The sequence below is a fragment of the Serinus canaria genome, chromosome 26 (genome assembly GCF_022539315.1).
Source record: "Serinus canaria isolate serCan28SL12 chromosome 26, serCan2020, whole genome shotgun sequence".
In the NCBI taxonomy this organism is placed as follows: domain Eukaryota; kingdom Metazoa; phylum Chordata; class Aves; order Passeriformes; family Fringillidae; genus Serinus; species Serinus canaria.
In genome coordinates this window covers 1,800,444-1,814,881 of record NC_066339.1, presented here as the reverse complement: position 1 = coordinate 1,814,881, position 14,438 = coordinate 1,800,444, and the positions used below count along the sequence as shown (strand labels likewise).

Here is a 14,438-nt window from a genome sequence, read left to right as displayed (position 1 = left end):
AGGAATGTGGGGTTTTCCCCAATGCTCCATAGGAAGAAGACAAACAGCACTCCATCCCCAGTGTCACCCAGTCAGACCAGTGTAGACAGGACCTTCCCACCCAGTCCCACCCTGCTCCAGCCACACTGGCCCATCCTGGACCATTGTGGGAGCTGGGAAGAGCCCAGGAGCTGCTGTTGGTTCCTTACTAGGATGCAGAATCATTCAGCTGGTATTCCCTGGATCTGCTGAAGCAGGCCTGCACTCCAGGGTCTCTCCAGAGGCGTTTGATGACTCCAGCCAGCTCAGCTGTCATCATTCCCTCCTCCGCGCTGCCAGCCAGCACGAACAGCTGCCGGGCATCGTCCTGCACGACAGGAGCACATCTTTGGGACAACCACCCACAGACACCAACAGCAACACCTCTGCATTAATTAGTCACTGCTCTAATTCATCACAGCCCAGTCATCCAGCTTTCTCCCAAAAGTCACACAGTTGTTAACCTCGTGCAGCCAGAGAGGGAATTTCTAGGGGGGGAAGCTCCAGGCTGGGGGGGTGAAATGCCCTGATCAGGGATGGCCACAGCACTTCCATGGGGATCACAGCTCTGAAGGCACCACCCCCACCAAAACCATGGGATTTCAGTCATTTGCTGCCATGTTTCAAGGAAAGGTGGCAATGCTGATGTGCCACTACAGTCCAATGAACTGACCTAGAGGTTTTACTTGGAAAACCTCTGCTGGTGTGGCACAGCACTGGGAAAAGGAAAAAAAGTGAGTTCTGAGAGGTGATGGGACCAAGGCTTTGAGGATTTGTCTTTTGCTGCCAGAGCTGTCAGAAGTGAGGGAGACTGATTCCTCAATAAAACGTTTCACCAGGAGATGGGATGGACTGGTCAGGATCTGAGCATGAAAAATCCCCCTCAGAAGCCAGAGCAGGATCACACTCCTGTCCAGGTTATCCAGTGGTTTAGGAGAGGGAACCCCACACTGCCCTATAGCCCCCTCTGATTTTATTCTTACTCTTGTCAGACCTGTCAGGTCCTTCTGGGACCTGTGAGAGACTTTCCACTACCCCAGCATTCTCCTCCTAGCACCAGTTCTTCTCCCCTGAGCCCCAAACCCTGCACGTGCCAAGCTCAGGGTGCTGATCCCAAATCCACCTTATGGAGGTGTTAACAGCCAAATGCAGAGGGACCCCAGTTCTGCACCTCTGGAGGTCACTCCATGGTTCAATGCATTTGGCCTTTTCCTGGGATAGCATGGCAAGGTTTTTGTCCTCTGGGATGGTGAAAATTCATGGCAGTCAGCTCTTGTGAAGCCACCCCAGCATGGGTAGGTAACTGAGAAAGGACCTGGATTCAGCATCTTCCCTGTTCCAGCTCCAACTCAGCTTCAACAAGCACCAAGAAAGGTGGAAAAGAATTCCAGGAAGATTTGAAGCAACAGCTGAACAACAGTTTGGGTGAACATGCCAGTGAAGATGTGCCCTTTGGCCAGGACTTGGAATCATAAATCCAAAATAAATACCATAAATTCAAACTATCTGGGGCTAGATCAACTGCAGCATGAGGCAGAACAATCAAAGTGCAGCCCTGTGCTGACACAATTCCTTTCTCCTGCACATTTTCAGGAATCCCTAGTTCCCCCTCTGTGTCCTTCCCACCACTACCACAACCATGAAGGTTTCCTGACTTCCAGCTCAAAGTGCTGGACATAAATGCAAGAAACAGGCCAGGGAAGGAGCAGAGCTAGAGGGGAGGGGAAAAGCAGGGCCTCAAACCTCCCAAAACTTCAAACTCCAAATTCCCAAAAATTCAAATAATTTAGAGAAAAATTTGGGTTTTTCTTTGAGCATTCAAACTACTAAAGGTTCTTACCCAGAACCTCAGTAAAATATTCATGTTTTGTACTGACAATACACTAAAGTTATGACAGATTTTTTGCTACTTTATTTTGAAAAATATTCTGGCCCAGACTGAAATTCCAGGATTCATTAACAATTTCAGGCTAACGAAATAAATGCAATACTCACTGCTCTGGCAACTTCCCCAAAGTCTATCTTTAGCCTTCCCATGGCTCTGATGATGGCGATGATGGATTGGATGGTGTTGCTGTACACAACCACTTTATACTGTTTGCATTCCTCCTCTGAGTAGCCATCCTCATGGATAATCCTGGAAGGAAACCAGCTTATTATTCCCAAGCCAAACCAGAAGGGCACCACACATTTTTTATCCCACAAAAACAAAGGTGGCAGCCTGCACTCACTTACTTCATCTGCTTCACAATGGTGCTTTTCCCAGACTCTCCAGCACCTGAAAAGCACAAAAACCATCCAGTTAACCACATGAAACTGAAAGGAAAAGCAGGATGTGCTTTTTCCAGTTCCCACAGAGAAGTTGATGGGATCTGGAGTAGGATATTCCTTGTGCATTGCTGCTGGTAGTAGAGTTCCACTGGACTGTCCTGTCACATCCTTCCTGGATTTTATTTACAGATGCCAACAGTCACCATTGGCTAGAAAACCCTGGAATTTCTCAATTTCCAGAGATCAGCAAGGGCAGCCAACTGGGAGGCAGGTCTGAAGAGCTGGGATGAGGATTTATCCAACAGAGCAGCTCCCATCCCTCACTCCAGGCCAAGACAGCCAAAGTGCATCAGCACCACCAGATGCTGCCACCGTTACTGAGCTAGGCAGGAAAGGCCTTGAACAACCAGGTGGGAAGTGACCCCTGGCACAGGGTGAAATCTCAGAGCTGCAGGCACATCTGCATCCCAACAGCCTTCCTTCAAGGAATGCCAAGAATACCTGGCTTCCAAATCTCTGCAGGGCTGGGGGGAGCAATTATCCCTGGCAGGGGGTCAGTTATGACTAGACAGGGGTCAGTTATCCCTGAGGGAGGTCACTTATCCCTGGGGGTGGGTCAGTTATCCCTGGGGCAGGGTCACTTATCCCTTGAAGAAGGGGCAGTTATCCTGGGGAGGTCCATTACCCCTTGAAGCAAGGTCAGTTATTCCTGATGGCAAAACCCAGCAAGTTCCCTGGTTTTCCTGTTTTTTGTCCCAGATCCCAAAGCACTCCCAAACCAAGTCCCTCCTGCATGGCTCAGGGCAGTGGAGAGCTGGGATTGCAAACCATCAGTTCTCCTGGTTTATGGAGCTTAGCAGAGCTCTCCACATGCCTGTCCCAGCCAGGAGTGAGCCAAAGGCAGGCCCAATGCTCCTGAAGTCAGCAGAACTCCAGGACTTCACCTTGTGTGGCAGCAGGAGCTCAGCTCAGCTGGCTCTGCCACTGCCTGAGGGCTCCTTGGCCTCCAGACTCCCCCAGCTACAGAGCTGGGCTGGCTGTAGGCAAGGAATGATGTTGGACCTGCTTGGATTTGGACAGATGACTCAGGTGAGCCTGGATGGAAAAAATCACCCATAGAATTCTAGGATGGTTTGGGTTGGAAGGGTCCTTAAATCCCATCCTATTCCACCTCCTGCTACAGGCAGGGACACCTTCACTGTCCCAATTTTCTCCAAGCCCCATCCAACCTGGCCTTGGATGCATCCAGGGATCCAGGGGCAGCCACAGCTGCTCTGGGTAAACTGGGCCAGGGCCTCCTCACCCTCACAGAAGAGAATTCCTTCCAATATCCCATCTATCCCTGCCCCTTGTCAGTGGGAAGCCATTCCCTGTGTCCTGTCACTCCAGGCCTCTGTACAAAGTTCCTCTCCAGCTCTCCTGAAGCCCCTTTAGATCTCAGGTCTCCCTGGATCCTTCCCTCCTCCAGGGTGAACATCCCCAGCTCTCCCAGAGCAGCTCAGTGTTTACAGTCAGGTGTGAAAACATTAACAGTCTGTGGACTCAGCACTTCCACCCTGGGAGGACACAAATCCTTTTTATTTCCCACACCCACCCTCCACATTCCCAGGATCCAAGTGCTGGGATTTCAAATCTCTGGTGCCTCCAAACAGCCCTAAATCCAGACTGAGAAGGGACTTTTGACATGACCTGTCTGCTTTTGCCTTCTCAGCAGCATTTACTGTTGTTTCCTCCTTGGATTATCCCAAAATAATCTCCTGCCACAGCCAAGCTGTTCTACCTGTCACCAACACCATCAGATCCAACCCTGCCAATACAGCACTAATTCCAACCAGATTCCTTTAACCCCTTGCCTTCCCCTCTCAACCCCAAACACTGCCTGGTAGAGCAGGAATTCCCCTCTCCAAGGTTAATCACACCTTACTTCAGAGAGGGAAAGTAGGAACCCACATCCTCTGAACTCTCTCCTCACGAACACACTACCCCAGACTGGCTCCTCAGCCATAACAGCCAAGCAGTGAGCTGTTATTCCTAAAGAAGTTTTTCCTGTTGTTCCAGGTTCTCTCTCTCAGGCAAGAGCCACCCAGACAAGGTACCTCATTAACACTCACTGAAAAACATCTCCCCTCCAGCTGCAGCTCTGGAATGGAAGGCTGGAGCTCCTGCTGGGATGGCCCAGGAGATGGGCAATGCCAGGGGGAAAAAAGGGATTAACACTGCCCATGTCTAGTCTGACAAGGAGGAACACCTTCCAGCTGATAAAAGGAGGATTAGATGGGATATTGGGAAGAAATTTCTAGAGGGTGATGAGACCCTGGCACAGCTTTCCCAGAGAAGCTGTAGCTCCCTCATCCCTGGAAGCAACCAGGTTCATTGGAAGGTGTCTCTGCCCATGGCAGGGGGTTAGATGAGCTTGAAGGTCCCTTCCCACCCAAACAATCCTGGATTCCATGATTCTGGAACCAGGCTGGGAGAGCTGGTGGTGTCCAGCCCGGAGAAGGCTCTGGGGAGACCTTAGAGCCCTTTCCAGTGCCTAAAGGGGCTCCAGGAGAGCTGGAGAGGAGCTTTGGATAAGGCCCTGGAAGGGCAGGACGAGGGAGGATGGCTTCCCACTGCCAGAGGTCAGGGATAGATGGGAGAGTGGGAAGGAATTGTTCTCTGTGATGGTGGCAAGCCCCTGGCACAGTGTGCCCAGAGCAGCTGTGGCTGCCCCATTCCTGGGAGTGTCCAAGGCCAGGCTGGACAGAGCTTGGAGCAACCTGGGCTGGTAGAAGGTGTCCCTGCCATGGCAGGGGGTGAAATGCAATGCCTGGAAGGTTCTCTCACTCCACTCCAGCCAATCATTCCCATTTTACTCTTCCTTTCTGGAACTGATTTCAACATCTCTAGGTCTTACTCCTGTCCTTTGATGCTTCTCTAAACACCTGCAGATGTTCACACCAGAGAAGTTCTTATTCCCCTCTTCCCAACCCACTGGAAAGGGTTTGCCTTAAGGGATCCATATTGGACCAACTCAGGAGCTTTTATCCTGCACCCTTCGTTCACACTTCTGGGGACTTCTATGTGCTGTTTATACCCGGTGTGGCTGAATCCTTCAGTAGGGGAATAACAAATGGGAACTTGAATGCTACTAAAACACTGCTTCAGCCTACTGAAAGCAGTGTTTTAGTAACAAACTGATGCTCCACACTAGAAATTCACATCAAGAGTGGATAGAGTTACACTGGAATTCTTACAGATTCCTCAGCCAAAGCCTTCAACTCTGGGACCTTAGACAGGGACTAGATGGGGAGCCAGGAAGACCGCAAAGATCAGGAGATGTGAGAGTGGATTCAAACCCATGGAAATCAGGGTGTTCATGGGACATTTCTGCCTGTCTAAGTAGAAGCAAACCTTTCTCCTCTGCTCCCATGAGCACAGCCAGACAGGGATCACATTCTGCCACAAGAAACCAGGGCTGAGCTCAGCGTGAATGTTGTAACCCCATGGAAAAACTGCTTCAGAAGCCTTAACTTCCCTTTTCCCAAAATAGCAGTAAGGAACCTCCTCATCCCACCCTGGACACAAAGAGCAGCTCATCTGTTACAGGGATTGCCCCACTCCATGGACACACTGGACAAGAATTCCACAATGTCCCTGTCCTCAATGCACCCTTCCAGAAGCATTCAACCATTCCCTCTGGAAACCAGATGGAGCCAGAAGGCACCACGGCTTCTGAGAACCCCCACACCTCACCCAGCAACATGCCAGACCACACCTGTGACATCCCAGTAACAACATCCCAGTAATATCCCAGTAATATCCCAGTAACATCCCACAGGTTCTTAGGGAAAGGATCAGCATGTAAGTGCTGGAATTCCATCTCCAAGGGTGGTAATCCCTGTACCCCGTTCCTACAGCCAGATCCCTTCTCCCTCCTGAGCAGGAGCAAATTGAGACAGCTTTCCAGCTGTATCAGAGCTGGCCCCTGGGAAAGCAAAGGATACACAGGGAAGAAATTATCATCCAACCATTTCCCCCAAGAAAGCCAGAGGATTTCCTGGAGCAGCAGATGGCAAGCAACTTGGCATGGCCATGTGCTGGAGATTACAGGGAAAAGAGCAACAAAACACAGCTTGGACTGGAGATTCCAAGAGAGGAATTCCACACAACCCTAAATTTTTACTTTAGAAATTCTCCAAGGAGGTAGGTCAGACGCCCTACATCTTCCAGACATAAGCATCCAGTTTCCTGCTCCAGAAGGTCCTAAAAGTCCTGTTTTCAGTGGTATTTTTCCCTGAAGTGTATCAAAACTGCATTAAACTGTACTTCAGGAAAGGAATTCTACACACATAATTAAGGGGAAAAGCCCTGGAACATCTGCAAGTTTCTGAAGAGAAACCAGGTCACTGCTGAAACAAATCCTTCCAGGGACGGAACAGGGATGCACCGGAAAATCCATTAAAGTACAAATGAGGAAGATAAAACTGAAGGGCCTGACACAGGCATGTGGCTTGGACCTCCAGCAGCAGCCAGTTCAGAAACTTTGCAGGGATTTGGCAGGAACTCCACTAGCCCACTCCTGAAGTGCTGCAGCCCTTGGTGAGCTCCCAGATCCAGGGGCATTTCACAGTCAACAGCTTGGGAATAACCCCAGGAGTTCACTTGAAGCTCCAGAGGTGAGTTACAGACCTGGGAATGTGACAGGACCCTCCATATGAGGAGCAGACTGGAAGCCATGCTGGATCATCTGGCTGTGGTTACAGTTCCCAAATCCCAAACAGAACCAGCTCCCCTCAGACAGGCTGAAAGGGGCCCAAACAACAGCTCAACCAAGCTGGGAGGAGTCCAGGTCCAAAAATATCCACTGGCTTGAGAGCCACTGGAAGTGTGGAGCAGGAGCTGTTCAAATCACCCTAAATCCCAAAGGGCATCTCCCTGATAAGCACATTTTCTTTATTTAACACTCATCCCACCCCACAAGGAATATGGACACCTCCCTCCCCTTACTCACCAACACCCTCCTTAGCTTTCCACAGCACTGCATTCCTGGATTGTATTCCATGAGGAATATCTCCCCAACAGCCTCCAGCATTGCATGGACCTGTGCAGCCACAGCTGGGGAAAGCTGAAGTATCAAATCATCAGCATCTTCACCACTTCCCTCCTTCCAACTTCATCGTGTGGAATGCAGATCCCAACATCCTGACCTTCCTAGTGCTGCCATCCTTGGTAACACAGATCCCATATGCCCTTCTTGAGGTTTTTTTATTTCTGTGGACACCTAGAAATCTCTTGGATACCGCAGAATCAAATGCAGCAAGAGAACTGCCCTGGAAATCAGGAGAAAGGGAAAAACACCAGAGAAAGGAGCAGTAGTGTTGTACCACCAGGCTTGAAAAAAACCAGCTATTGTTGCAAAAGTCAACAGGAACCAGGAGAGATTAGGCTGACACTCCTAGTTCCACAAGAATGATGGGAAAAACAGCATATTCAAATAAAACAGGGCACATGGGCTGGCTACAGCCTCACTGCAGAGGAAACAGGAGCCACCGGCACAGGATAAACCACTGGAGGCTGTCACTGCCTCCAGAGGAGAAAAAGCTGAAGGGTAAGGAATGGCATATTGGAAACAGGAGCAACACGAATCCTGAGATCACACCAGTGAAATTCCAAGCACAGCTGGGCCTGCTGGATCACATGGGCTGAAGCTGATGAGGCTTTTCCCACCAAAAGGTACCTGGGACGTGCACAGGAAGAGCAGCAGCCCCAATGGAAGATGCAGAATCAAAGGAGGAATCCTGGAATGGTTTGGGTTGGAAAGGACCTGAAATCCCACCCCATTCCACAACCTCCCATGGGCAGAGATACCTTCACTATCCCAGGTTGCTCCAAGCCCTGTCCAACATGGCCTCAGACACACCCAGGGATGGGGCAGCCACAGCTGCTCTGGGCAAACTGGGCCAGGGCCTCCCCAGCCTGACAGGGAGCAATTCCTCCCTAATATTTCATGTAACCCTGTCCTCTGGCAGTGGGAAGCCATTCCCTCTCACCCTGTCCCTCCATGCTCTTGTCCAAAGCTCCTCTCCAGATGTCCTGGAGCCCCTTTAGGCACAGTAAGGAGGTCTAAGATCTCCCTGGAGCCTTCTCTTCTTCAGGCTGAGCATTCCCAGCTCTCCCAGACTGGCTCCAGAACAGAGGGGTTTTCCTTTTTGCCTTGAAACTATTGGAGCCTCAACCCTGTTTTAACAAAACAATTGCGTTAAAGCTTAGAAACATCCTATGACCACCGAGAAAGCTGAAGTATCTCCAGGAATTCTGCACCATTCCTAGGAAATATCAGGCTGTAGGAACCTGTCCCTGTCCCCTACACCCAGACCTGAGTGACCACTGAGTCACCAGGAACCTCCAGCAGACCCATACATTCAAGACCAGAGAAACAGCAGCTCCCTGCAGCTTCCCCAGCAGGATTCCTACAACAGATCCCACAAGGAAGGACACTTGGAGCAGCAGCCACTGCTGGGACAACATCTGGAGACCAACACCCCATCACAGAAATTCCTTAAGGAGTTGGTGAAAGAGCTACAAACCAGCAGCAAGCACCCTCTGGTGCACCCCTGAAAGTTTTTCAGGCCAGGCTGGATGGGGCTTGGAGCAACCTGGTCTAGTGGAAGGTGCATCTGCCCATGGCAGGAACGGGATAAGCTTTAAAATCCCTTCCAGCCCAAATCATCCAGGGATTCTATAAGCACAGACCTCAAATTTGAGTTTGTTTGCCCAGCTCTTTGATCTCCCCCAGGAGTGTTTTGAAGGAATTATGGCTGCTGTTGACCAGCATGGCTGGAGACCCCCATGGAGAGAGGCCTTGTGTGGCTCTTGGCTGAACATCAAACCACCATCTCCAGCCTCCCGGGCACCCACAGCTCCTCATGCACACACAGGGGATTACAGAATCATGGAATGCTTTGGGTTGGGAGGGGCTGTAAAGCTCTTCCCATTCCACCCCTGCCATGGGACAACTTCCACTATCCCAGGTTGCTCTGAGCCTTGTCCAACCTGGCCTGGAACACTTCCAGGGGTGGAGACCTCAGAGCCCCTTCCAGAGCCTAAATGGGCTCCAGAAAAACTGGAGAGGGACTTTGGACAAGAGCTGAAGGGACAGGACAAGGGAGAATGACTTCCCACTGGCAGAGGGCAGGGTTAGGTGGGATATTGGGAAGGAATTCTTCCCTGTCAGGGTGGTGATGTCATGGCACAGGGTGCCCAGAGCAGCTGTGGCTGCCCCTGGATCCCTGGGAGTGTCCAAGGCCAGGCTGCACAGGGCTTGAAGCAGCCTGGGATAGTGGAAGCGTCCCTGCCCACGGAATGAGATGAGCCTTAATGTCCATTCCAACTGAACCCATTTCAGGATTTCACGATAAATGGACGTGCTTGGAGATATGGGATAAAAAGGCCAAGTCTGGTGTCTCTGGATCCAGGTCTGGATGGTGACAGCAGAGAAACAGCCAAGCAAGGCCTGTAAAACAGGAGATGGATGGTAAAGCAACAGATAACTTGGAAAGAGAGGGAACATTGGGAAGACCTGGGCTTGGAAAAGATATTTCTTAGTTCTCCTGATTGTCAAGAGTCACCTTGTGCTGAGCCCGTTTTTAAAAGTCAAACACCCTCTGAATTTCCTGCAGGAACAACAATCCTGAGCTGTTCCAAACATGCAGTCAGGCTCTCCCTGCCCAGCAGCTCCTGCTGAGGCATAAGCTCATTCCCCAAACACTGGGAGCTTGCAGGGATGGAGACCCCAAAGCACCAAGCTCCAGGAGGCCAACCCTGTGTCCCAGCATTTGGTGTTTGTTTCTAAAGCTGACCCAGGCAGCACCACCCTGGTAACCAGAGAAGGTTAAAGGATGCACTGAAGTGACCAAACACCAACTGGGAAAACATGAAACAAGAGCCAGGCATCGGATCCCCAGGAACAAAGGAGACAGCACAGAGATCACCACAAGGAGCGTGCTGGAAAAATAATCAGCATCTGTCCTTGACTGCAGCTCCAAACCCCATTTAAGGCACGAATTCCATTTTTCCATCCCACTTCTGCAGGGAGCAAGTGCTGCATCCCAGGAGGAGCAGGCACAGCTCTGCTCACTCTAAACTTCCAGAAGATTAGATCCATGATCTAATTAAAAAATTCCTCTTTACAGCTCCCTCTGCTCTGCTGAGAAAAGTTATTTCAATGCACTGCCTCAGAATTTAATGAAACTCGAATCATATCCAGAGGGCTCTTGGAGCACAGATGGAACCACAGTTCCTCAACCAAGCTGTCTGCTGGAAATCGTCCATCCCCAAATCCCAGTGCTGGGCATGGACACTCACCCCTGTGTCCCGACAAGAGTACATGATGTACACACAACACAGGGGGCAGAAGAATTCCCATCCCACAGCTGGAAAATGGCAGTGTGCAGAAAAGAGGGCACCTGACCCTGGTGCAACAAATTCTCTTTTCCAGGAGATTAAATAAATCATGGTTGATTTCCTGAAAAACCCAAGGGGTTCAGGCACTCTGGAGATAAGGAACATTTTGCCTGTCCTGCACGTGGTTTTGGTGGGAAAAAGGCAGAACAGAAAATCAAGGGGAAGGTATACAGAGACTAAATGGAAAGGTGGGAGAACATGCGTGGAAGCTGCAGCTCCCGCACCTGAGGACAAGGAAATTCCAGCCTCCAGTGCAGCTGTGACAAGAACTCCACAGAGCTCAAAGCCCAGAGAAGAGCTGCATCTTCAAAGAGATCTGACCTGCTGTCAAATGAATTATAATCATGGAATTGTTGAGGTTGGAAAAGCCCTCTGAGATCAAGTCCAACCATGTCCCAGCACTGCCATGTCCATCCCTAATCCATGTCCCAGGTGCCACATCCACATCTTTTTTGAGCATTTCCAGGGATGGAGACTCCACCACTGCCCTGGGCAGCCCTTGCCAGGGCTGGACAATCTTTGTACTGAAGAAATTTTCCCTCATATCCAACCCAAACCTTCCCTGGTGCAATCTGGCCTGAGGCAGGTCATTGTGAACCGTGTGAAGAGAATCCTCCCATGGCCATGAGTCACCAGAAACCTCCAGCAGACCCAGATACCTTCAAGATCAGAGAAACAGCAGCTCCCCCAGCAGGATTCCTACAGCAGATCCCACAAGGAAGGACACTTGGAGCAGCAGTCACTGCTGGGACAACATCTGGAGACCAACACCCATCACAGAGCTTCGTATCACCATTCCAAGGGCATCCAGTAGCTCCAGAGCCAAGGAGCAGCCAGGTCTGACCCCAGATGGATCCTCTGGAACAGGGATCCAAGGCACAGCTGCTGAGCTCTGAGAAAAGCCACTTCAATTAACAACATTATTAACTGCAGCACCAGCTCTGCCTGGGTTTGCATCCCCAGAAAACACTTTCCTACCTTAAACCAAAACAGAAGTGAAACAGTGCTGAGGAAGCCTTGGGGAATTCAGGAAAGAAAAAAGATTGGAAAAATCAGTGTCAAGAAAAAGCTGAGGGCTCTTGCTGAGGGCTCTTGGTATAGTGGAGGAGAGTGAATTATGCAAATTAAGGTTATTTTAAAACAAACTTATGCTTTTAATTGTTTTTGCATTAATTAGCAGCACTACTTCAACATAATTACACAGCATACCCAAACTCAGGGAAGCAGTCCAGGCTGGATAAAGGGTGTTTTGGGCAAAACCAGTCCAGCCTTGCTGTATCCCCAGAGCCAGAGCCACAAAATCACCACTGACAGGGATTTGGGAATGGGACAGCTCTGGAATCCAGCTTCACCACTCGGGGTCACGCAGACCCCTGAACAACATGCCAGACCTTGGCAAAGGCACTGCAAGCAGAGTGAGGGATCTGGGTTAGCTCCCACCCAAGCAGGAGGAGCTCCAGCACCCTCCTCCATTTGGCTGGAAAAATCTGCCAGGTTTCCCCACCAGCAGAACCCTGTGTGTGCTTGCTGAGGAGCCTTTTCCAGAGGGCAAACGGGAGGAGAAAAATGGGACTGAGGGCTCCTGGGCCATTCCCAGCTTGCTCCCAACCTCCCAGGAGCTTCAGCTTCTGTTCCAGAGAGTGAATCCACTGTTGCCATCACTCCAACCATGCCAGTGCCAATGCCAGCAGAGCTGCTGGTAGCATTCCAGCATAGAACAATAATTACATCCCACAGGGTTGTAACAACCAGGGTCAGTAATTATTCAATACTCAGGTTTCATTTGTTTTATAAAATATCCCCAGAACTTAGAATTGCTCAACAAATTTCAGAGTTGTGAAAGGGAAACACAAGAGAGGGACTTGAAATCCCTGAGGAGAGGCTCCAGGATTAACTTTATCCCAGCAGTCCTGCAGTTACCCAGGGGCTGGGGCCACTTCCCCCAGCACCTGAGCCCTCTCCCAGGTGGAAGGTGCTGCAAAAGTCAAGCCAAAGCTCCCAGAAGGGAACACAACTGGAATTCTCTCTCCTTCCTCCCCTGCTCAAGTGAAGATAAGGGTGATGAAGGAGAGAAAGGAAAACACACCTAAACCCTGATTTGGGGATTTCTGACTTCCTGTCCTCTCCCAAATCTCCTGATTTTTGGGGTATTTGACTTCCTTTCCTCTCCTCAGATCTTCTACTTCTGGCTGGATTTTTACTTCCTCTTTTCTCCCCAAATCTCCCAATTTTCAATGTCTTTACCTTCCTCTATTTCTGCTCTTCCTAAATCTCCTGATTTCAGGTGTATTTTACTTCCTCTCCTCTCCCACTTATCTCCTGATTTTCATGTGTATTTAATTCCTCTTCCAAATCTCCTGATCTGGGCTGTATTTCACTTCTCCACTCCCAAATTTCGCTGTATTTGCATTTCCTCCCTCTCCTCTTCCAACCCTCCAGATTCTGGGTCCATCCCCAGCCTCCTCACAGCCCAGCTGGGAAGGATCCAGCTCCCTCTCCACAGGCACAGCCCTTTCCCTGCTCATCACAACTCTGCAGATCTCAAACTGGGGCAGCTCTTTTAATGGAGCTGGGAAGGATGTGTGGACTCCAAACTTCAGGAAAAATTCATTCTTTTTTCACCAACCCTCTCTGAGAGGGGCAGAAACCACTCAGGGAATTACAAGAGACCCTGAAGATCCAGACAGTTTTATGTGGGATAAAAAACCCATCCTCAAACCATGGAAAAATCCTTCTGGGCTTTTCCATCTGCTTCTAGTGCCTCAGTGAAAGGATGTTCCCACTGCAGATAATTTATCCTGGGAATCCCCTGCTCTGCTTTACCTGCACATCAAGAAGGATGTGTGTGGGGAGATTCCAGCATGTCCTGATATTCCCAGGAATTACCACCTCAGCTTTCAAACCAGGAAATACCTGAGAGAGATTTGCAAGTGACAACCAGGTGCAAACCTGACCTGGCATCAGGTAGCTCGAGAGGGAGGTCCAGATCAACATTCCAATTACTCCTAAAAAGCTCCTCACCTGCAGACACACCAGGAAGTGCAGGAATATTCCTGCCATCCAAAGACAACAGCAACCCAAAATCAGCTGCTGCTCTGAGTTCTAAAGCTTCACCTGGTTTTTAACACATTCCAACTGATGACTGTTTGATTTTTGGGATACTCCCCCCATTCCATGTTTGCTGATAAGAGCTATCTCAGCCTCGAAGCCTTTGGTGCTTTGGAAATAATGTCATACAAAAATATGAGGAAAGAATAATTCCATTCCAGGGAATGTGCAAGTGTTGCTTATTAACACCAAAACAAACACCTGGAGAACAAAGGATTCTCCTGACACACAGCCAAGAGCTTTTCCATGGACACAGCAAGTACAAAGCTCGGAGCAGCTCCTGCAGGGAGTGAAGAAAAAAGGCTAAACGGGAAAGAAAAAGGATTCCTGGAGCAGGATGGTTCCTTCACACATCCTGCTCTAACAGGACCCACTCAGTGCTGCTGTTCAGATCCTCACAGACTCCATCTGTCTCCTCCGAGACAGAAAAATCAGGATAACCAAAAATATATACCCAGACCTTGAAAAGAGAAATCGGCATGAGCAGATGGTTCATCAGCCCCGAGTGGTGCTCATAAAATTGTGAGGATTTTAGCAGAACTCCAGAGTCCTACACTGGTTTGGGTTAGAAGCTCATCCCAGTCCAAACTCTGCCA

General features: G+C 49.9%; 1 protein-coding gene across 2 annotated transcripts in view; it reads right to left on the bottom strand.

Annotated features, from left to right (window-relative positions):
* Nucleotides 1-14,438, bottom strand: part of GNAI3 (G protein subunit alpha i3) — a 29,367-nt gene that overhangs the window by 13,711 nt on the left and 1,218 nt on the right. For both annotated transcript variants that reach the window (XM_018922179.3, XM_009097323.3), the window contains exons 2-4: nt 2,254-2,296; nt 2,014-2,155; nt 189-346 (exon numbers count right to left, since the gene is read on the bottom strand). In XM_018922179.3, the coding sequence (XP_018777724.1) occupies nt 189-346; nt 2,014-2,155; nt 2,254-2,296 (343 nt within the window). The remainder of the gene's footprint in view (nt 1-188; nt 347-2,013; nt 2,156-2,253; nt 2,297-14,438) is intronic.